Source organism: Oncorhynchus nerka, linkage group LG9b (assembly GCF_034236695.1).
Source record: "Oncorhynchus nerka isolate Pitt River linkage group LG9b, Oner_Uvic_2.0, whole genome shotgun sequence".
Lineage (NCBI taxonomy): Eukaryota > Metazoa > Chordata > Actinopteri > Salmoniformes > Salmonidae > Oncorhynchus > Oncorhynchus nerka.
This window is the reverse complement of record NC_088424.1, coordinates 43,312,366-43,338,023: the sequence shown is the minus strand read 5'-3', so window position 1 is coordinate 43,338,023 and position 25,658 is coordinate 43,312,366. Positions and strand designations below refer to the sequence as shown.

Below are 25,658 nucleotides of genomic sequence, written 5' to 3'. Positions count from 1 at the left end.
GAGAAAACTGTTTGACTAGGGTGGCTGGAGTCTTTGACAATTGCTAGGGCCTTCCTCTGACACCGCCTGGTATAGAGGTCCTGGATGACAGGAAGCTTGGTCCCAGTGTACTGGGCCGTTCACTACCCACTGTAGTGCATTGCGGTCGGAGCAGTTGTCATACCAGGCAGTGATGCAACCAGGCAGGATGCTCTCGATGGTGCAGCTGTAGATCCTTTTGAGGATCTGAGGACCCATGCTAAGTCTTTTCAGTCTCCTGAGGGGGAATAGGTTTTGTCGTGCCCTCTTCACGACTGTCTTGGTGTGCTTGGACCATATTAGTTTGTTGGTGATGTGGATACCAAGGAACTTGAAGCTCTCAACCTGCAGCCCCGTCGATGAGAATGGGGGCGTACTTGGTCCTCTTTTTCCTGTAGTCCACAATCATCTCCTTTGTCTTGTTCACGTTGAGGGAGAGGTTGTTGTCCTGGCACCACACAGCCAGGTCTCTGACCTCCTCCCTGATCATTGTCGGTGATCAGGCCTAACGCTGTTGTGTCATCGGCAAACTTAATGATGGTGTTGGAGTCATGCCTGGCCGTGCAGTCATGAATGAACAGGAGGGGACTGAGCATGCACCACTAAGGGGTCCCTGTGTTTAGGATCCGCATAGCGGATGTGTTGTTACCTACCCTTACCACCTGGGGGCGGTCTGTCAGGAAGTCCAGGTCCAGTTGCAGAGGGAGGTGTTTAGTCCCAGGGTCCTTATTATTGATGAGCTTTGAGAGCACTATGGTGTTGAATGCTGAGCTGTAGTCAATGAATAGCATTTCACATAGGTGTTCCTTTTGTCCTGGTGGGAAAGTGCAGTGTGGAGTGCAATAGAGATTGCAGCATCTGTGGATCTGTTGGGGTGGTATACAAAATGGGGTGGGTCTAGGGTTTCTGGGATAATGGTGTTGATGTGAGCTATGACCAGCCTTTCAAAGCACTTCATTGCTACAGACGTGAGTGCTACGGGTCAGTAGTAATTTAGGCTGGTTACCTTAGTGTTCTTGGGCACAGGCATTATGGTGGTCTGCTTAAAACATGTTGATATTACAGACTTGGACAGGGAGAGGTTGATAATGTCAGTGAAGCCACTTGCCAGTTGGTCAGTGCATGCTCACAGTACATGTCCTGGTAATTCGTCTGGCCCTGCGGCCTTGTGAATGTTGACCTGTTTAAAGGTCTTACTCACTTCGGCTGCAGAGAGTGTGATCACAGTCTTCCCGGAACAGCTGGTGCTCTCATGCATGTTTCAGTGTTATTTGCCTCGAAGCGCATAGCATAGAAATTATTTCGCTCATCTGGTATGCTCGTGTCACTGGGCAGCTCTCGGCTGTGCTTCCCATTGTAGTCTGTAATGGTTTGCAAGCCCTGCCACATCCGACGAGCATCAGAGCCGGTGTAGTAGGATTCGATCTCAGTCCTGTATTGACAATTTGCCTGTTTGATGGTTCGTCGAAGGGCATAGCAGGATTTCTTATAAGCTTCCCGGATTAGAGTCGCACTCCTTGAAAGCGGCAGCTCTACCCTTTAGCTCAGTGCGAATGTTGCCTGTAATCCATGGCTTCTGGTTGGGATATGTACGTACGGTCACTGTGGGGACGACGTCATCAATGCACTTATTGATAAAGCCAATGACTGGTGTGGTGTGCTCCTCAATGCCATCTGAGAAATCCCTGAACATATTCCAGTCTGTGCTAGCAAAACAGTCCTGTAGTTAGCATCTGCTTCATCTGAACACTTCTTTATTGATCTTGTCACGGGTGCTTCCTGCTTTCATTTTAGGTCGTAAGCAGGAATCAGGAGGACAGAATTATGGTCAGAATTGCCAAATGGAGGGCGAGGGGAGCTTTACGCGTCTCTGTGTGTGGAGTGAAGGTGGTCCAGAGTTGTTTTCCTTCCAATGGCACATTTAACATGCTGATTAGAAATTTGGTAAAACAGATTTAGGTTTCCCTGCATTAAAGTCCCCGGCTACTAGGAGCGCCGCCTCTGGGTGAGAGTTTTCTTGTTTGCTTGTGACGGAATACAGCTCATTCAATGCTGTCTTAGTGTCAGCCTCTGACTGTGGTGGTATGTAAACAGCTATGAAAAATACAAATAACTCTCTAAGTAGATAGTGTGGTCTACAGCTATCATGAGATACTCTACCTCAATCGAGAAATAGCTTGAGACTTCCTTAGATATCGTGCACCAGCTGTTATTTACAAAAATACATTGTCCGCCGCCCCTTGTCTTACCAGACGCTGCTGTTCTATCCTACCGGTACAGCGTATAACCAGCCAGCTGTATGTTGATAGTGTCGTCGTTCAGCCACGACTCCGTGAAGCATAAGATATTACAGTTTTGAATGTCCCGTTGGTAGTTTAATCTTGCGTGTAGGTCATCTATTTTATTCTCCAAAGATTGTACGTTTGCTAGCAGAGTGGAAGGAAGTGAGGGTTTATTCGAACGCCTACGAATTCTCAGAAGGCAGCCCGCAAATCACGGGGATCTGGGCCTGTTCCCGAGAAAGCAGTATATTGTTCGCGTCGGGCTCGTTAAAAGGAAAAAAAGGATTCTGCCAGTCCGTGTTGAGTATTCGCAGTCCTGATGTCCAGAAGTCACTTTCGGTCATGAGAGACTAGCGGCAACATTATGTACAAAATAAGTAAAAAAATAAATAATAATAAACTAACAAAAAACACAATCTGTTGGGGACACGTAAATGTCTGCATTATTTTCCGGCTCCATTTTTAACTCCATTTTAACAAGTAAAGTTAACTTAGTGAAGTAAAGTTTGTCAAGACTATTGATTAATCCTGTGTGTTAGGACGATGGAGAACCTGGCTGTCTGCACTTTGGGGTGCAGGTGTGTGTACTGACCAGTAAGACCTACCCGATCCCCATGGTACTTCTGATGATGCTGGAGCATGTTGAGATGAATGGCCTGTACACAGAGGGCCTCTACCGTAAATCTGGTTCTGCCTCGCACGCCAGGGAATTACACCAACTACTGGAGATAAGTAAGTTCATTTTTCCAGAAAACATTATTTTCCTATTGAATGTATTATGTGGGAACCCATCTGCCTAGACACTGGTGTCAGAACAGAGGACCTACCAGCTGCTATGAACAACATAGAACTATGGCATGACATCATCCGGCGCATTGCAAGTACCGGTAGGAACTACCGTAAAATTAAGTGCAATCTCTTTTTTTTTTTTTTTTGGTCAGACCCTGAGACGGCGACTCTGGAGAACTACTCCATCCACACGGTGACTGGCCTGGTGAAACGCTGGTTCAGAGAGCTGCCTGACCCCCTCCTGACTTACCGCCTCTACAAGGACTTCCTGCACGCCGTTGGTGAGTCTGTCTCATGGGTCCTGTTCAGAATGTCACAGCGTAGCAAAAAGGTTTAAAAACCAATGTTTTGCATGTACAGAGTTGACAGTGAAATCCATTTCAAATACTTGCATGCTTCATTTAGCCTGCCCACTTGGCTACAATTGACCCAATGGTATAGTCCCAAAAGTGCAAACTCTGCAGACCCCCACCCACCCTGCACACCAGGCAGTCAAGCTAAATCAAGCAAACCTCAAGTACTTGAAAAAACTACAGTGGGGCAAAAAAGTATTTAGTCAGCCATCAATTGTGCAAGTTCTCCCACTTAAAAAGATGAGAGGCCTGTAATTTTCATCATAGGTACACTTCAACTATGACAGACAAAATGAGAAAAAAAATCCAGAAAATCACATTGTAGGATTTTTTAGTAGTGAATGACCTGCAGAGAGCTGGGACCAAAGTAACAAAGCCTACCATCAGTAAAACACTACGCCGCCAGGGACTCAAATCCTGCAGTACCAGACGTGTCCCCCTGCTTAAGCCAGTACATGTCCAGGCCCGTCTGAAGTTTGCTAGAGAGCATTTGGATGATCCAGAAGAAGATTGGGAGAATGTCATATGGTCAGATGAAACCAAAATATAACTTTTTGGTAAAAACTCAACTCGTCGTGTTTGAAGGACAAAGAATGCTGAGTTGCATCCAAAGAACACAATACCTACTGTGAAGCACGGGGGTGGAAACATCATGCTTTGGGGCTGTTTTTCTGCAAAGGGACCAGGACGACTGATCCGTGTAAAGGAAAGAATGAATGGGGCCATGTATCGTGAGATTTTGAGTGAAAACCTCCTTCCATCAGCAAGGGCATTGAAGATGAAATGTGGCTGGGTCTTTCAGCATGACAATGATCCCAAACACACCGCCCGGGCAACAAAGGAGTGGCTTCGTAAGAAGCATTTCGAGGTCCTGGAGTGGCCTAGCCAGTCTCCAGATCTCAACCCCATAGAAAATCTTTGGAGGGAGTTGAAAGTCCGTGTTGTCCAGCAACAGCCCCAAAACATCACTGCTCTAGAGGAGATCTGCATGGAGGAATGGGCCAAAATACCAGCAACAGTGTGTGAAAACCTTGTGAAGACCTACAGAAAACGTTTGACCTCTGTCATTGCCAACAAAGGGTATATAACAAAGTATTGAGAAACTTTTGTTATTGACCAAATACTTATTTTCCACCATAATTTGCAAATAAATTCATTAAAAATCCTACAATGTGATTTTCTGGATTTTTTTCTCTCATTTTGGCTGTCATAGTTGAAGTGTACCTATGATGAAAATTACAGGCCTCTCTCATCTTTTTAAGTGGGAGAACTTGCACAATTGGTGGCTGACTAAATACTTTTTTGCCCCACTGTATATTTGACATTGTGACATTTCATGTGCAGAGTTGCCAGAGCAATCTGAGCGGCTTCGTGCGGTCTACCAGAAACTGGACGAGCTTCCGTCCGCTAACTTCAAAACACTGGAGAGATTGGTCTTTCACCTGGTCAGGTAGGTTTTTCCCCTCTTTCACCTGGTCAGGTAGGTTTTTCCCCTCTTTCACCTGGTCACGTAGGGTTTTCCCCCCTTTCACCTGTTCAGGTAGGTTATACCCCCCTTTCACCTGGTCAGGTAGGTTTTTCCCCCCTTTCACCTGGTCAGGTAGGTTATATACCCCTTTCACCTGGTCAGGTAGGTTTTTTTCCCCCCTTTCACCTGGTCAGGTAGGTTTTTTCCCCCTTTCACCTGGTCAGGTATGTTTTTTCCCCCTTTCACCTGGTCAGGTATGTTTTTCCCCCTTTCACCTGGTCAGGTATGTTTTTCCCCCTTTCACCTGGTCAGGTATGTTTTTTCCCCCTTTCACCTGGTCAGGTAGGTTATACCCCCCTTTTCACCTGGTCAGGTAGGTTATACCCCCCTTACATCTGGTCAGGTAGGTTTTTCCCCCCTTTCATCTGGTCAGGTAGGTTTGAGGTGGCAGGTAGTCTAGTGGTTAGAGCGTTAGGTCAGTAACCGAAAGGTTGCTGGATCAAATCCCAGAGCTGACAAGGTAAAACTCTGTCGTTCTGCCCTTGAACAAGGCAGTTAACCAACTTTTCCCAGGTAGGCCGTCATTGTAAATAAGAATTTGTTCTTAATTGACTTACCTAGTTAAATAAAGGTTAAATAAAACATTGAAAAAAACTTTAATCTGGTCAGGTAGGTTATATACCCCCCTTTCATCTGGTCAGGTAGGTTATATAACCCCCCCCCCTTTCATCTGGTCAGGTAGGTTATAAACCCCCCTTTCATCTGGTCAGGTAGGTTATATACCCCCCTTTCATCTGGTCAGGTAGGTTATATACCCCCCTTTCATCTGGTCAGGTAGGTTATATAACCCCCCTTTCACCTGGTCAGGTAGGTTTTACCCCCCTTTCATCTGGTCAGGTAGGTTATATACCCCCCTTTCATCTGGTCAGGTAGGTTATAAACCCCCCTTTCATCTGGTCAGGTAGGTTATAAACCCCCCTTTCATCTGGTCAGGTAGGTTATATACCCCCCTTTCATCTGGTCAGGTAGGTTATATTACCCCCCTTTCACCTGGTCAGGTAGGTTATATTACCCCCCTTTCATCTGGTCAGGTAGGTTATATACCCCCCTTTCACCTGGTCAGGTAGGTTATATACCCCCCTTTCACCTGGTCAGGTAGGTTATATACCCCCCTTTCATCTGGTCAGGTAGGTTATATTACCCCCCTTTCACCTGGTCAGGTAGGTTATATTACCCCCCTTTCATCTGGTCAGGTAGGTTATATACCCCCCTTTCACCTGGTCAGGTAGGTTATATACCCCCCTTTCACCTGGTCAGGTAGGTTATATACCCCCTTTCACCTGGTCAGGTAGGTTATATACCCCCCTTTCACCTGGTCAGGTAGGTTATATACCCCCCTTTCACCTGGTCAGGTAGGTTATATACCCCCCTTTCACCTGGTCAGGTAGGTTATATACCCCCCTTTCACCTGGTCAGGTAGGTTATATACCCCCCTTTCACCTGGTCAGGTAGGTTATATACCCCCCTTTCACCTGGTCAGGTAGGTTATATACCCCCCTTTCACCTGGTCAGGTAGGTTATATAACCCCCTTTCTGTTTTCTCTCTTTCACACATATGTGTATTCATGTTGACTGATGTTTGTAAATCACCATCTATCGTACAAAGGCTTTCCCACTAGGCTTGAACTTAGGTCCCTGAGTTTTCCCTAACCACGTGACCTGACCAGGGAAAACTCTGGGCCCCCGTCTTTTGCCACAGGTCATTTATAACCATGTTGTGTATTAGGACGATAATAGACGTGCTGTGTCAGATCTTGATGGAGTTTTTTTGTTTGTTTTTACTTCCTCCAGAGTGGCAAAGGAGGAAGAACACAACAGGATGTCAGCAAACTCCCTGGCCATAGTGTTTGCCCCCTGCATTCTGCGATCCCAAGACACCACTGACCCCTTCCTAGTCATGAAGGACGTCTCCAAGACAACCACGTGAGTCTACATAGGGAAAAGTTTACATACGCACATCCAATTTCTTTGAGCAGGTATTAGATATCACAAAAATATGTTCAGCAAACGTTAAGAGAGACTACACAATGGAATACAGTATATGCTATTTCCCAGTTTAGGGTTAAATGTATGTACATACATTATCTCTCAAGGTAGGAAGCAGTCAGTCCTTAGTAAGCATTCTGTTATTATTTTTTGTTGTCAGAAGCCCTAACCCCTGAAGTTTGCTCTCTCCCCCAGGTGTGTCGAGATCTTGATCTCTGAACAGTTCAGACGGTACACTGAGAAGATGAAGGATATCACCGAGCTGGAATACGCTGAGGCCTTGGCCGTCAACCAGCTCAAACTCAAGAGACAGAACACTGTAAGGACAGTGAGCTTACACCGTACTCCATACTGTTGTCACGAAGTTGGAAGCACGGAATCGTCTATAATGTCACTGTATGGTGTAGCGTTAAGATTTCCCTTCACTGGAACTAAGGGACCTAGCCCGAACCATTAAAAACAGCCCCAGACCATTATTCCTCATCCACCAAACTTTACAGTTGGTATTATGCATTGGGGCAGGTAGCGCTCCTCCTGGCATCCGCCAAACCCAGATTCGTCTGTCGCACTGCCAGATGGTGAAGCGTGATTCATCACTCCAGAGAACGCGTTTCCACTGCTCCAGAGTCCAATGGCGGCAAGCTTTACACCCCTCCAGCCGATGTTTGGCATTACGCATGATGATCTTAGGCTTGTGTGCGGCTGCTCGGCCATGGAAGCCTATTTCGGGAAGCTTCCGATGAACAGTTCTTGTGCTGACGTTGCTTCCAGAGGCAAATGGAACTCTGTAGTGAGCACCCAGTGGTCCCGTTCTGTGAGCTTGTTGTGGCCTACCACTTTGCAGCTGAGCCGTTGTTGCTCCTAGACGTTTCCAATTCCCAATAACAGCACTTACAGTTAACCGGGGCAGCTCTAGCAGGGCAGAAATTTTAAGAACTGACTTGTTGGAAAGGTGGCATCCTATGACGGTGCCACGTTGATTCCATGTCACTAAGCTCTTCAGTAAGGCCATTCTATTGCCAATATTTTTCTGAGGAGATTTTATGGCTGTGTGTTCGATTTTACACGCCTGTCAGCAACGGATGTAGCTGAAATAGCCAAATCCACTCATTTGAAAGGGTGTCCACATACATTTGGTTATGTAGTGTATCTATTCTGATCACCCTTTAATGCTCTACTGTGAATATAAACTTGATATACTGAGAATATCTGTGAATACGGATATGGATCACTGTGGGAAGTTCCATCATTCCCCGTGAGAATGTCACTTTGGGAATGCCAGGTTCCCTAAAGCGGTTTGTGTTCCTGTCTCTGGTGCATTGACTCATCTCTACTGTATATCTACAGATCTCAGAGAAACCTCCATCGGAGCTGGACGCCCCTCACATGGACAACCTTGACCCGTTGGATATAGACATGGAATCAGAGAGGAACCTCATCGAAAGGATAAAATCCATCAAGCAGGAGAAGTGAGTGACGAGATGGAGACTCCTCTCTTTCTCTGTTGTCGGGGGCAACGTGTCGTCTCGAACCTAGAACAACACATCTAACTGAACTAATCAGATGTGTAAAAGAGAAACACTGTCTTAGTTGGTACTGTAGAAGCTGTTTAGTTCTATATGTTTCATGGTGTTAATGTGTTTGTAACGTGCTGGACTCTGTGAAATTATATGACTGTTATAGTTAGAATGTTACAGCTGGCACCAGATACCATACAGCTTGGCTCAGTGTTTTGTCAAACCGTTCCTGGAAGGGTGTGTGTATGTGTTTTTCAGGGAGGAGCTGGCGTGCAGGTTGCCAGAGCTGGAGCAGGAGAACTCCGACAACGACAACCTGGACTCTGAGTCATCAATCAGCTCAGAGAGCCTGGACTCAGAAGGTCAGTAGAGGGGTATGGTAGGCCTACACCATCCTGCTAGATGCAGGGGTGGACAACTCCAGTCCTCTGGGGCCTGATTGGTGTCTCCATTCATAGCAAACACAGCTGATTAATCAAATTGCGTTCTAAACTGAAGATCATGATTAGTTTATTATTGGAGTCAGGTGTGTTAGCTGGGGCAAAACTGTGACACCAATCAGGCCCACCCGAGGACTGGAATTGTCCACCCCCGTTAGAGGATAGTGGGGAGCCTGGAGACTTAGAAGGTCCGTAGAGAGGTTGGGTAGGCCATAACCATCCTCTGCCTTCTTGCACTTCAACTCTTTTCAACTGTTTGTTTTCGCTAAGGCTTTATATTACAGCCCACTGTTACAGCCTATTCTTTATATTACAGCCTATTCTTTATTTTACAGCCCACTGTTACAGCCTATTCTTTATATTACAGCCCACTGTTACAGCCTATTCTTTATATTACAGCCTATTCTTTATATTACAGCCCACTGTTACAGCCTATTCTTTATATTACAGCCTATTCTTTATTTTACAGCCCACTGTTACAGCCTATTCTTTATATTACAGCCCACTGTTACAGCCTATTCTTTACATTACAGCCTATTCTTTATATTACAGCCTATTCTTTATATTACAGCCTATTCTTTATATTACAGCCCACTGTTACAGCCTATTCTTTATATTACAGCCCATTGTTACAGCCTATTCTTTATATTACAGCCCACTGTTACAGCCTATTCTTTATATTACAGCCCACTGTTACAGCCTATTCTTTATATTACAGCCTATTCTTTATATTACAGCCTATTCTTTATATTACAGCCCACTGTTACAGCCTATTCTTTATGTTACAGCCCACTGTTACAGCCTATTCTTTATATTACAGCCCACTGTTACAGCCTATTCTTTATATTACAGCCCACTGTTACAGCCTATTCTTTATATTACAGCCCACTGTTACAGCCTATTCTTTATATTACAGCCTATTCTTTATATTACAGCCCACTGTTACAGCTTTATATTACAGCCTATTCTTTATATTACAGCCCACTGTTACAGCCTATTCTTTATATTACAGCCTATTCTTTATATTACAGCCCACTGTTACAGCCTATTCTTTATATTACAGCCCACTGTTACAGCCTATTCTTTATATTACAGCCTGTTATTCTATTTTACAGCCTATTCTTTATATTACAGCCCACTGTTACAGCCTATTCTTTATTTTACAGCCCACTGTTACAGCCTATTCTTTATATTACAGCCCACTGTTACAGCCTATTCTTTATATTACAGCCCACTGTTACAGCCTATTCTTTATATTACAGCCCACTGTTACAGCCTATTCTTTATAATACAGCCTATTCTTTATATTACAGCCCACTGTTACAGCCTATTCTTTATATTACAGCCTACTGTTACAGCCTATTCTTTATATTACAGCCCACTGTTACAGCCTATTCTTTATATTACAGCCCACTGTTACAGCCTATTCTTTATTTTACAGCCCACTGTTACAGCCTATTCTTTATTTTACAGCCTATTCTTTATATTACAGCCCACTGTTACAGCCTATTCTTTATTTTACAGCCTATTGCTTTATATTACAGCCCACTGTTACAGCCTATTCTTTATTTTACAGCCTATTCTTTATGTTACAGCCTTTATATTACAGCCCACTGTTACAGCCTATTCTTTATTTTACAGCCTATTCTTTATATTACAGCCCACTGTTACAGCCTATTCTTTATATTACAGCCCACTGTTACAGCCTATTCTTTATGTTACAGCCTATTCTTTATTTTACAGCCTATTCTTTATATTACAGCCCACTGTTACAGCCTATTCTTTATATTACAGCCTTTATATTATTCTTTATGTTACAGCCTATTCTTTATTTTACAGCCTATTCTTTAGCCCACTGTTACAGCCTATTCTTTATATTACAGCCCACTGTTACAGCCTATTCTTTATATTACAGCCCACTGTTACAGCCTATTCTTTATATTACAGCCCACTGTTACAGCCTATTCTTTATATTACAGCCCACTTTGTTACAGCCTATTCTTTATATTACAGCCCACTGTTACAGCCTATTCTTTATATTACAGCCCATTGTTACAGCCTATTCTTTTATTTTTACAGCCTATTCTTTATATTAAAGCCCACTGTTACAGCCTATTCTTTATTTTACAGCCTATTCTTTATATTACAGCCCACTGTTACAGCCTATTCTTTATTTTACAGCCTATTCTTTATATTACAGCCTATTCTTTATGTTACAGCCTATTCTTTATTTTACAGCCTATTCTTTATATTAGCCCAGCCCACTGTTACAGCCTATTCTTTATTTACAGCCCATTCTTATATTACAGCCTATTCTTTATGTTACAGCCTATTCTTTATTTTACAGCCTATTCTTTATATTACAGCCCACTGTTACAGCCTATTCTTTATATTACAGCCTATTCTTTATATTACAGCCCACTGTTACAGCCTATTCTTTATATTACAGCCCACTGTTACAGCCTATTCTTTATATTACAGCCCACTGTTACAGCCTATTCTTTATATTACAGCCTATTCTTTATATTACAGCCCACTGTTACAGCCTATTACAGCCTATTCTTTATATTACAGCCCACTGTTACAGCCTATTCTTTATATTACAGCCCACTGTTACAGCCTATTCTTTATTTTACAGCCCACTGTTACAGCCTATTCTTTATTTTACAGCCTATTCTTTATATTACAGCCCACTGTTACAGCCTATTCTTTATTTTACAGCCCACTGTTACAGCCTATTCTTTATATTACAGCCCACTGTTACAGCCTATTCTTTATGTTACAGCCCACTGTTACAGCCTATTCTTTATATTACAACCCACTGTTACAGCCTATTCTTTATAATACAGCCTATTCTTTATATTACAGCCCACTGTTACAGCCTATTCTTTATATTACAGCCCACTGTTACAGCCTATTCTTTATATTACAGCCTACTGTTACAGCCTATTCTTTATATTACAGCCCACTGTTACAGCCTATTCTTTATATTACAGCCCACTGTTACAGCCTATTCTTTATTTTACAGCCCACTGTTACAGCCTATTCTTTATTTTACAGCCTATTCTTTATATTACAGCCCACTGTTACAGCCTATTCTTTATTTTACAGCCCACTGTTACAGCCTATGCTTTATATTACAGCCCACTGTTACAGCCTATTCTTTATGTTACAGCCCACTGTTACAGCCTATTCTTTATATTACAGCCCACTGTTACAGCCTATTCTTTATTTTACAGCCTATTCTTTATATTACAGCCCACTGTTACAGCCTATTCTTTATTTTACAGCCTATTATTTATATTACAGCCTATTCTTTATGTTACAGCCTATTCTTTATTTTACAGCCTATTCTTTATATTACAGCCCACTGTTACAGCCTATTCTTTATTTTACAGCCTATTCTTTATGTTACAGCCTATTCTTTATTTTACAGCCTATTCTTTATATTACAGCCCACTGTTACAGCCTATTCTTTATATTACAGCCCACTGTTACAGCCTATTCTTTATATTACAGCCCACTGTTACAGCCTATTCTTTATATTACAGCCTATTCTTTATATTACAGCCCACTGTTACAGCCTATTCTTTATATTACAGCCCACTGTTACAGCCTATTCTTTATATTACAGCCTATTCTTTAATTTACAGCCTATTCTTTATATTACAGCCCACTGTTACAGCCTATTCTTTATATTACAACCTATTCTTTATATTACAGCCCACTGTTACAGCCTATTCTTTATATTACAGCCCACTGTTACAGCCTATTCTTTATATTACAGCCCACTGTTACAGCCTATTCGTTATATTACAGCCCATTGTTACAGCCTATTCTTTATATTACAGCCCACTGTTACAGCCTATTCTTTATATTACAGCCCACTGTTACAGCCTATTCTTTATATTACAGCCCACTGTTACAGCCTATTCGTTATATTACAGCCCATTGTTACAGCCTATTCTTTATATTACAGCCTATTCTTTATATTACAGCCTATTCTTTATATTACAGCCTATTCTTTATATTACAGCCTATTCTTTATATTACAGCCCACTGTTACAGCCTATTCTTTATATTACAGCCCACTGTTACAGCCTATTCTTTATATTACAGCCTATTCTTTATATTACAGCCCACTGTTACAGCCTATTCTTTATATTACAGCCCACTGTTACAGCCTATTCTTTATATTGCAGCCCACTGTTACAGCCTATTCTTTATATTACAGCCCACTGTTACAGCCTATTCTTTATATTACAGCCCATTGTTACAGCCTATTCTTTATTTTACAGCCTATTCTTTATATTACAGCCCACTGTTACAGCCTATTCTTTATATTACAGCCCATTGTTACAGCCTATTCTTTATATTACAGCCCACTGTTACAGCCTATTCTTTATATTACAGCCTATTCTTTATATTACAGCCCACTGTTACAGCCTATTCTTTATATTACAGCCCACTGTTACAGCCTATTCTTTATATTACAGCCTATTCTTTAATTTACAGCCTATTCTTTATATTACAGCCCATTGTTACAGCCTATTCTTTATATTACAGCCTATTCTTTATATTACAGCCCACTGTTACAGCCTATTCTTTATATTACAGCCCACTGTTACAGCCTATTCTTTATATTACAGCCCACTGTTACAGCCTATTCTTTATATTACAGCCCATTGTTACAGCCTATTCTTTATTTTACAGCCTATTCTTTATATTACAGCCCACTGTTACAGCCTATTCTTTATTTTACAGCCTATTCTTTATATTACAGCCCACTGTTACAGCCTATTCTTTATTTTACAGCCTATTCTTTATATTACAGCCTATTCTTTATGTTACAGCCTATTCTTTATTTTACAGCCTATTCTTTATATTACAGCCCACTGTTACAGCCTATTCTTTATTTTACAGCCTATTCTTTATTTTACAGCCTATTCTTTATGTTACAGCCTATTCTTTATTTTACAGCCTATTCTTTATATTACATTCCACTGTTACAGCCTATTCTTTATGTTACAGCCCACTGTTACAGCCTATTCTTTATATTACAGCCCACTGTTACAGCCTATTCTTTATATTACAGCCTATTCTTTATATTACAGCCCACTGTTACAGCCTATTCTTTATTTTACACCACACTGTTACAGCCTATTCTTTATATTACAGCCCACTGTTACAACCTATTCTTTATATTACAGCCCACTGTTACAGCCTATTCTTTATATTACAGCCCACTGTTACAGCCTATTCTTTATATTACAGCCCACTGTTACAGCCTATTCTTTATATTACAGCCCACTGTTACAGCCTATTCTTTATATTACAGCCCACTGTTACAGCCTATTCTTTATATTACAGCCCACTGTTACAGCCTATTCTTTATATTACAGCCTATTCTTTATATTACAGCCCACTGTTACAGCCTATTCTTTACATTACAGCCCACTGTTACAGCCTATTCATTATATTACAGCCCACTGTTACAGCCTATTCTTTATATTACAGCCCACTGTTACAGCCTATTCTTTATATTACAGCCTATTCTTTATGTTACAGCCCACTGTTACAGCCTATTCTTTATATTACAGCCCACTGTTACAGCCTATTCTTTATATTACAGCCTATTCTTTATATTACAGCCTATTCTTTATATTACAGCCCACTGTTACAGCCTATTCTTTATATTACAGCCCACTGTTACAGCCTATTCTTTATGTTACAGCCCACTGTTACAGCCTATTCTTTATATTACAGCCCACTGTTACAGCCTATTCTTTATATTACAGCCCACTGTTACAGCCTATTCTTTATATTACAGCCCACTGTTACAGCCTATTCTTTATATTACAGCCTATTCTTTATATTACAGCCCACTGTTACAGCCTATTCTTTATATTACAGCCCACTGTTACAGCCTATTCTTTATATTACAGCCCACTGTTACAGCCTTTATGTTACTGTTACAGCCTTTATATTACAGCACTATTCTTTATTATATTACAGCCCACTGTTACAGCCTATTCTTTATATTACAGCCCACTGTTACAGCCTATTCTTTATATTACAGCCCACTGTTACAGCCTATTCTTTATATTACAGCCCACTGTTACAGCCTATTCTTTATATTACAGCCCATTGTTACAGCCTATTCTTTATATTACAGCCCACTGTTACAGCCTATTCTTTATATTACAGCCCACTGTTACAGCCTATTCTTTATATTACAGCCCACTGTTACAGCCTATTCTTTATATTACAGCCCACTGTTACAGCCTATTCTTTATATTACAGCCCACTGTTACAGCCTATTCTTTATATTACAGCCCACTGTTACAGCCTATTATTACAGCCCACTGTTACAGCCTATTCAGCCCATTCTTTATATTACAGCCCACTGTTACAGCCTATTCTTTATTATTACAGCCTATTCTTTATATTACAGCCCACTGTTACAGCCTATTCTTTATATTACAGCCCACTGTTACAGCCTATTCTTTATATTACAGCCCATTGTTACAGCCTATTCTTTATATTACAGCCCACTGTTACAGCCTATTCTTTATATTACAGCCTATTCTTTATATTACAGCCCACTGTTACAGCCTATTCTTTATATTACAGCCTATTCATTATATTACAGCCCACTGTTACAGCCTATTCTTTATATTACAGCCCACTGTTACAGCCTATTCTTTACATTACAGCCCACTGTTACAGCCTATTCTTTATATTACAGCCCACTGTTACAGCCTATTCTTTATATTACAGCCTATTCTTTAATTTACAGCCTATTCTTTATATTACAGCCCACTGTTACAGCCTATTCTTTATATTACAGCCTATTCTTTATATTACAGCCCACTGTTACAGCCTATTCTTTATATTACAGCCCACTGTTACAGCCTATTCTTTATATTACAGCCCACTGTTACAGCCTATTCTTTATGTTACAGCCCACTGTTACAGCCTATTCTTTATATTACAGCCCACTGTTACAGCCTATTCTTTATATTACAGCCCATTGTTACAGCCTATTCTTTATATTACAGCCCACTGTTACAGCCTATTCTTTATATTACAGCCCACTGTTACAGCCTATTCTTTATATTACAGCCTATTCTTTATATTACAGCCCACTGTTACAGCCTATTCTTTATATTACAGCCCACTGTTACAGCCTATTCTTTATATTACAGCCTATTCTTTAATTTACAGCCTATTCTTTATATTACAGCCCACTGTTACAGCCTATTCTTTATATTACAGCCCACTGTTATAGCCTATTCTTTATATTACAGCCCACTGTTACAGCCTATTCTTTATATTACAGCCCACTGTTACAGCCTATTCTTTATATTACAGCCTATTCTTTATATTACATTCTTTATATTACAGCCTATTCTTTTTACTGTTACAGCCTATTCTTTATATTTTATATTACAGCCCACTGTTACAGCCTATTCTTTATATTACAGCCTATTCTTTATATTACAGCCCACTGTTACAGCCTATTCTTTATATTACAGCCTATTCATTATATTACAGCCCACTGTTACAGCCTATTCTTTATATTACAGCCCACTGTTACAGCCTATTCTTTATATTACAGCCTATTCTTTATATTACAGCCTATTCTTTAATTTACAGCCTATTCTTTATATTACAGCCCACTGTTACAGCCTATTCTTTATATTACAGCCTATTCTTTATATTACAGCCCACTGTTACAGCCTATTCTTTATATTACAGCCCACTGTTACAGCCTATTCTTTATATTACAGCCTATTCTTTATATTACAGCCCACTGTTACAGCCTATTCTTTATATTACAGCCCATTGTTACAGCCTATTCTTTATATTACAGCCCACTGTTGCCTATTCTTTATATTACAGCCTATTCTTTATATTACAGCCCACTGTTACAGCCTATTCTTTATATTACAGCCTATTCTTTATATTACAGCCCACTGTTACAGCCTATTCTTTTATACAGCCCACTGTTACAGCCTATTCTTTATATTACAGCCCACTGTTACAGCCTACTTTATATTACAGCCTATTCTTTATATTACAGCCTATTCTTTAATTTACAGCCTATTCTTTATATTACAGCCCACTGTTACAGCCTATTCTTTATATTACAGCCTATTCTTTAATTTACAGCCTATTCTTTATATTACAGCCCACTGTTACAGCCTATTCTTTATATTACAGCCTATTCTTTATATTACAGCCCACTGTTACAGCCTATTCTTTATATTACAGCCTATTCTTTATATTACAGCCCACTGTTACAGCCTATTCTTTATATTACAGCCTATTCTTTATATTACAGCCCACTGTTACAGCCTATTCTTTATTTTACAGCCTATTCTTTATATTACAGCCCACTGTTACAGCCTATTCTTTATATTACAGCCTATTCTTTATATTACAGCCCACTGTTACAGCCTATTCTTTATATTACAGCCCACTGTTACAGCCTATTCTTTATATTACAGCCCACTGTTACAGCCTATTCTTTATATTACAGCCCACTGTTACAGCCTATTCTTTATATTACAGCCCACTGTTACAGCCTATTCTTTATATTACAGCCCATTCTTTGTTACAGCCTATTCTTTATACAGCCCATTACAGCCTATTCTTTTATATTACAGCCTATTCTTTATATTACAGCCCACTGTTACAGCCTATTCTTTATGTTACAGCCCACTGTTACAGCCTATTCTTTATATTACAGCCCACTGTTACAGCCTATTCTTTATATTACAGCCCACTGTTACAGCCTATTCTTTATATTACAGCCCACTGTTACAGCCTATTCTTTATATTACAGCCCACTGTTACAGCCTATTCTTTATATTACAGCCTATTCTTTATATTACAGCCCACTGTTAGAGCCTATTCTTTATATTACAGCCCACTGTTACAGCCTATTCTTTATATTACAGCCTATTCTTTAATTTACAGCCTATTCTTTATATTACAGCCCACTGTTACAGCCTATTCTTTATATTACAGCCCACTGTTACAGCCTATTCTTTATATTACAGCCCATTGTTACAGCCTATTCTTTATTTTACAGCCTATTCTTTATATTACAGCCCACTGTTACAGCCTATTCTTTATTTTACAGCCTATTCTTTATATTACAGCCCACTGTTACAGCCTATTCTTTATTTTACAGCCTATTCTTTATATTACAGCCTATTCTTTATGTTACAGCCTATTCTTTATTTTACAGCCTATTCTTTATATTACAGCCCACTGTTACAGCCTATTCTTTATTTTACAGCCTATTCTTTATTTTACAGCCTATTCTTTATGTTACAGCCTATTCTTTATTTTACAGCCTATTCTTTATATTACATTCCACTGTTACAGCCTATTCTTTATGTTACAGCCCACTGTTACAGCCTATTCTTTATATTACAGCCCACTGTTACAGCCTATTCTTTATATTATAGCCCACTGTTACAGCCTATTCTTTATATTACAGCCCACTGTTACAGCCTATTCTTTATATTACAGCCCACTGTTACAGCCTATTCTTTATATTACAGCCCACTGTTACAGCCTATTCTTTTATATTACAGCCTATTCTTTATGTTACAGCCTATTGTTTATATTACAGCCCACTGTTACAGCCTATTCTTTATATTACAGCCCACTGTTACAGCCTATTCTTTATATTACAGCCCACTGTTACAGCCTATTCTTTATATTACAGCCCACTGTTACAGCCTATTCTATTCTTTATATTACAGCCCACTGTTACAGCCTATTCTTTATATTACAGCCTATTCTTTATGTTACAGCCCACTGTTACAGCCTATTCTTTATATTACAGCCCACTGTTACAGCCTATTCTTTATATTACAGCCCATTGTTACAGCCTATTCTTTATATTACAGCCCACTGTTACAGCCTATTCTTTATATTACAGCCCACTGTTAGCCTATTCTTTATATTACAGCCTATTCTTTATATTACAGCCCACTGTTACAGCCTATTCTTTATATTACAGCCCACTGTTACAGCCTATTCTTACAGCCTATTCTTTATATTACAGCCCACTGTTACAGCCTATTCTTTATATTACAGCCCACTGTTACAGCCTATTCTTTATATTACAGCCCACTGTTACAGCCTATTCTTTTATTTTACAGCCTATTCTTTATATTACAGCCCATTCTGTTACAGCCTATTCTTTATATTACAGCCTATTCTTTATATTACAGCCCACTGTTACAGCCTATTCTTTATATTACAGCCCACTGTTACAGCCTATTCTTTATATTACAGCCCACTATTCTTTATATTACAGCCTATTCTTTATATTACAGCCCACTGTTACAGCCTATTCTTTATATTACAGCCCATTGTTACAGCCTATTCTTTATATTACAGCCCACTGTTACAGCCTATTCTTTATATTACAGCCCACTGTTACAGCCTATTCTTTATATTACAGCCCACTGTTACAGCCTATTCTTTATATTACAGCCCACTGTTACAGCCTATTCTTTATATTACAGCCCACTGTTACAGCCTATTCTTTATATTACAGCCTATTCTTTATATTACAGCCCACTGTTACAGCCTATTCTTTATATTACAGCCTATTCTTTATATTACAGCCTATTCTTTATATTACAGCCCACTGTTACAGCCTATTCTTTATACAGCCCACTGTTACAGCCTATTCACTGTTACAGCCTATTCTTTATATTACAGCCCACTTTTACAGCCTATTCTTTATATTACAGCCCACTGTTACCTATTCTTTATATTACAGCCTATTCTTTATATTACAGCCCACTGTTACAGCCTATTCTTTATATTATTACAGCCCACTGCCCACTGTTACAGCCTATTCTTTACATTACAGCCCACTGTTACAGCCTATTCTTTATATTACAGCCCACTGTTACAGCCTATTCTTTATATTACAGCCTATTCTTTAATTTAGCCCAGCCTATTCTTTATATTACAGCCCACTGTTACAGCCTATTCTTTATATACAGCCCACTGTTACAGCCTATTCTTTATATTACAGCCCACTGTTACAGCCTATTCTTTATATTACAGCCCACTGTTACAGCCTATTCTTTATATTACAGCCCACTGTTACAGCCTATTCTTTATATTACAGCCCTATTCTTTGTTACAGCCTATTCTTTATATTACAGCCCACTGTTACAGCCTATTCTTTATATTACAGCCCACTGTTACAGCCTATTCTTTATATTACAGCCCACTGTTACAGCCTATTCTTTATATTACAGCCCACTGTTACAGCCTATTCTTTATATTACAGCCTATTCTTTATATTACAGCCCACTGTTACAGCCTATTCTTTTATTACAGCCCACTGTTACAGCCTATTCTTTATATTACAGCCCACTGTTACAGCCTATTCTTTTACATATATTACAGCCAGCCTATTCTTTATATTACAGCCCACTGTTACAGCCTATTCTTTATATTACAGCCCACTGTTACAGCCTATTCTTTATATTACAGCCCACTGTTACAGCCTATTCTTTATATTATTCTTTATATTACAGCCCACTGTTACAGCCTATTCTTTATATTACAGCCCACTGTTACAGCCTATTCTTTATATTACAGCCCACTGTTACAGCCTATTCTTTATATTACAGCCTATTCTTTATATTACAGCCCACTGTTACAGCCTATTCTTTATATTACAGCCCACTGTTACAGCCTATTCTTTACATTACAGCCCACTGTTACAGCCTATTCTTTATATTACAGCCCACTGTTACAGCCTATTCTTTATATTACAGCCTATTCTTTAATTTACAGCCTATTCTTTATATTACAGCCCACTGTTACAGCCTATTCTTTATATTACAGCCTGTTACAGCCTATTCTTTATATTACAGCCCACTGTTACAGCCTATTCTTTATATTACAGCCCACTGTTACAGCCTATTCTTTATATTACAGCCCACTGTTACAGCCTATTCTTTATATTACAGCCCACTGTTACAGCCTATTCTTTATTCTTTATTACAGCCCACTGTTGCCTATTCTTTATATTACAGCCTATTCTTTATATTACAGCCCATTGTTACAGCCTATTCTTTATATTACAGCCCACTGTTACAGCCTATTCTTTATATTACAGCCCCTATTACAGCCTATTTTTATTATTACAGCCTATTCTTTATATTACAGCCTATTCTTTATATTACAGCCCACTGTTACAGCCTATTCTTTATATTACAGCCCACTGTTACAGCCTATTCTTTATATTACAGCCCACTGTTACAGCCTATTCTTTATATTACAGCCCACTGTTACAGCCTATTCTTTATATTACAGCCCACTGTTACAGCCTATTCTTTATATTACAGCCTATTCTTTATATTACAGCCCACTGTTACAGCCTATTCTTTATATTACAGCCCACTGTTACAGCCTATTCTTTATATTACAGCCCACTGTTACAGCCTATTCTTTATATTACAGCCCACTGTTACAGCCTATTCTTTATATTACAGCCTATTCTTTATATTACAGCCCACTGTTACAGCCTATTCTTTATATTACAGCCCACTGTTACAGCCTATTCTTTATATTACAGCCCACTGTTACAGCCTATTCTTTATATTACAGCCCACTGTTACAGCCTATTCTTTATATTACAGCCTATTCTTTAATTTACAGCCTATTCTTTATATTACAGCCTATTCTTTATATTACAGCCTATTCTTTATATTACAGCCCACTGTTACAGCCTATTCTTTATATTACAGCCCACTGTTACAGCCTATTCTTTATATTACAGCCCACTGTTACAGCCTATTCTTTATATTACAGCCCACTGTTACAGCCTATTCTTTATATTACAGCCCACTGTTACAGCCTATTCTTTATATTACAGCCCACTGTTACAGCCTATTCTTTATATTACAGCCCACTGTTACAGCCTATTCTTTATATTACAGCCCACTGTTACAGCCTATTCTTTATATTACAGCCTATTCTTTATATTACAGCCCACTGTTACAGCCTATTCTTTATATTACAGCCTATTCTTTAATTTACAGCCTATTCTTTATATTACAGCCCACTGTTACAGCCTATTCTTTATATTACAGCCCACTGTTACAGCCTATTCTTTATATTACAGCCCACTGTTACAGCCTATTCTTTATATTACAGCCTATTCTTTATATTACAGCCCACTGTTACAGCCTATTCTTTATATTACAGCCCCTATTCTTTATATTACAGCCTATTCTTTATATTACAGCCTATTCTTTATTTTACAGCCTATTCTTTATATTACAGCCCACTGTTACAGCCTATTCTTTATTTTACAGCCTATTCTTTATTTTACAGCATATTCTTTATGTTACAGCCTATTCTTTATTTTACAGCCCACTGTTACAGCCTATTCTTTATATTACAGCCTATTCTTTAATTTACAGCCTATTCTTTATATTACAGCCCACTGTTACAGCCTATTCTTTATATTACAGCCCACTGTTACAGCCTATTCTTTATATTACAGCCCATTGTTACAGCCTATTCTTTATTTTACAGCCTATTCTTTATATTACAGCCCACTGTTACAGCCTATTCTTTATTTTACAGCCTATTCTTTATATTACAGCCTATTCTTTATGTTACAGCCTATTCTTTATGTTTTTACAGCCTATTCTTTATATTACAGCCCCCACTATTTTACAGCCTATTCTTTATTTTTATTTTACAGCCTATTCTTTATTTTACATATATTCTATTCTTTATGTTACAGCCTATTCTTTACATTTTTACAGCCTATTCTTTATATTACAGCCCACTGTTACAGCCTATTCTTTACATTACAGCCCACTGTTACAGCCTATTCTTTATATTACAGCCCACTGTTACAGCCTATTCTTTATATTACAGCCTATTCTTTATATTACAGCCCACTGTTACAGCCTATTCTTTATTTTACAGCCCACTGTTACAGCCTATTCTTTATATTACAGCCCACTGTTACAACCTATTCTTTATATTACAGCCCACTGTTACAGCCTATTCTTTATATTATAGCCCACTGTTACAGCCTATTCTTTATATTACAGCCCACTGTTACAGCCTATTCTTTATATTACAGCCCACTGTTACAGCCTATTCTTTATATTACAGCCCACTGTTACAGCCTATTCTTTATATTACAGCCCATGTTACAGCCTATTCTTTTATTACATTACAGCCCACTGTTACAGCCTATTCTTTACATTACAGCCCACTGTTACAGCCTATTCATTATATTACAGCCCACTGTTACAGCCTATTCTTTATATTACAGCCCACTGTTACAGCCTATTCTTTATATTACAGCCTATTCTTTATGTTACAGCCCACTGTTACAGCCTATTCTTTATATTACAGCCCACTGTTACAGCCTATTCTTTATATTACAGCCTATTCTTTAATTTACAGCCTATTCTTTATATTACAGCCCACTGTTACAGCCTATTCTTTATATTACAGCCTATTCTTTATATTACAGCCCACTGTTACAGCCTATTCTTTATATTACAGCCCACTGTTACAGCCTATTCTTTATGTTACAGCCCACTGTTACAGCCTATTCTTTATATTACAGCCCACTGTTACAGCCTATTCTTTATATTACAGCCCATTGTTACAGCCTATTCTTTATATTACAGCCCACTGTTACAGCCTATTCTTTACATTACAGCCCACTGTTACAGCCTATTCTTTATATTACAGCCTATTCTTTATATTACAGCCCACTGTTACAGCCTATTCTTTATATTACAGCCCACTGTTACAGCCTATTCTTTATATTACAGCCTATTCTTTATATTACAGCCCACTGTTACAGCCTATTCTTTATATTACAGCCCACTGTTACAGCCTATTCTTTATATTACAGCCCACTGTTACAGCCTATTCTTTATTTTACAGCCTATTCTTTATTTTACAGCCTATTCTTTATGTTACAGCCTATTCTTTATTTTACAGCCTATTCTTTATATTACAGCCCACTGTTACAGCCTATTCTTTATGTTACAGCCTATTCTTTATATTACAGCCCACTGTTACAGCCTATTCTTTATATTACAGCCCACTGTTACAGCCTATTCTTTATTTTACAGCCTATTCTTTATTTTACAGCCTATTCTTTATGTTTTTTTTTATTTTATTTCACCTTTATTTAACCAGGTAGGCTAGTTGAGAACAAGTTCTCATTTGCAACTGCGACCTGGCCAAGATAAAGCATAGCAGTGTGAACAGACAACACAGAGTTACACATGGAGTAAGCAATTAACAAGTCAATAACACAGTAGAAAAAAATAAATAAAATGGGCAGTCTATATACAATGTGTGCAAAAGGCATGAGGTAGGCGAATAATACAATTTTGCAGATTAACACTGGGGTGATAAATGATCAGATGGTCATGTACAGGTAGAGATATTGGTGTGCAAAAGAGCAGAAAGGTAAATAAATAAATAAAATAAAAAAACAGTATAAAAACAGTATGGGGATGAGGTAGGTGAAAATGGGTGGGCTATTTACCAATAGACTATGTACAGCTGCAGCGATCGGTTAGCTGCTCGGATAGCTGATGTTTGAAGTTGGTGAGGGAGATAAAAGTCTCCAACTTCAGCGATTTTTGCAGTTCATTCCAGTCACAGGCAGCAGAGTACTGGAACGAGAGGCGGCCAAATGAGGTGTTGGCTTTAGGGATGATCAGTGAGATACACCTGCTGGAGCGTGTGCTACGGATGGGTGTTGCCATCGTGACCAGTGAACTGAGATAAGGCGGAGCTTTACCTAGCATGGACTTGTAGATGACCTGGAGCCAGTGGGTCTGGCGACGAATATGTAGCGAGGGCCAGCCGACTAGAGCATACAAGTCGCAGTGGTGGGTGGTATAAGGTGCTTTGGTGACAAAACGGATGGCACTATGATAGACTGCATCCAGTTTGCTGAGTAGAGTGTTGGAAGCCATTTTGTAGATGACATCGCCGAAATCGAGGATCGGTAGGATAGTCAGTTTTACTAGGGTAAGCTTGGCGGCGTGAGTGAAGGAGGCTTTGTTGCGGAATAGAAAGCCGACTCTTGATTTGATTTTCGATTGGAGATGTTTGATGTGAGTCTGGAAGGAGAGTTTGCAGTCTAGCCAGACACCTAGGTACTTATAGATGTCCACATATTCAAGGTCGGAACCATCCAGGGTGGTGATGCTAGTCGGGCATGCGGGTGCAGGCAGCGATCGGTTGAAAAGCATGCATTTGGTTTTACTCGCGTTTAAGAGCAGTTGGAGGCCACGGAAGGAGTGCTGTATGGCATTGAAGCTCGTTTGGAGGTTAGATAGCACAGTGTCCAATGACGGGCCGAAAGTATATAGAATGGTGTCGTCTGCGTAGAGGTGGATCAGGGAATCGCCCGCAGCAAGAGCAACATCATTGATATATACAGAGAAAAGAGTCGGCCCGAGAATTGAACCCTGTGGCACCCCATAGAGACTGCCAGAGGACCGGACAGCATGCCCTCCGATTTGACACACTGAACTCTGTCTGCAAAGTAATTGGTGAACCAGGCAAGGCAGTCATCCGAGAAACCGAGGCTATTGAGTCTGCCGATAAGAATATGGTGATTGACAGAGTCGAAAGCCTTGGCGAGGTCGATGAAGACGGCTGCACAGTACTGTCTTTTATCGATGGCG

General features: G+C 39.6%; 1 protein-coding gene across 1 annotated transcript in view; it reads left to right on the top strand.

The window, feature by feature from the left end:
* Positions 1 to 25,658, top strand: part of LOC115114770 (unconventional myosin-IXb-like) — a 130,192-nt gene that overhangs the window by 92,295 nt on the left and 12,239 nt on the right. Inside the window, exons 35-41 of the mRNA XM_065013757.1 lie at positions 2,840 to 3,032; positions 3,242 to 3,370; positions 4,787 to 4,892; positions 6,762 to 6,893; positions 7,152 to 7,275; positions 8,304 to 8,425; positions 8,732 to 8,835. Of these exons, the coding sequence (XP_064869829.1) occupies positions 2,840 to 3,032; positions 3,242 to 3,370; positions 4,787 to 4,892; positions 6,762 to 6,893; positions 7,152 to 7,275; positions 8,304 to 8,425; positions 8,732 to 8,835 (910 nt within the window). The remainder of the gene's footprint in view (positions 1 to 2,839; positions 3,033 to 3,241; positions 3,371 to 4,786; positions 4,893 to 6,761; positions 6,894 to 7,151; positions 7,276 to 8,303; positions 8,426 to 8,731; positions 8,836 to 25,658) is intronic.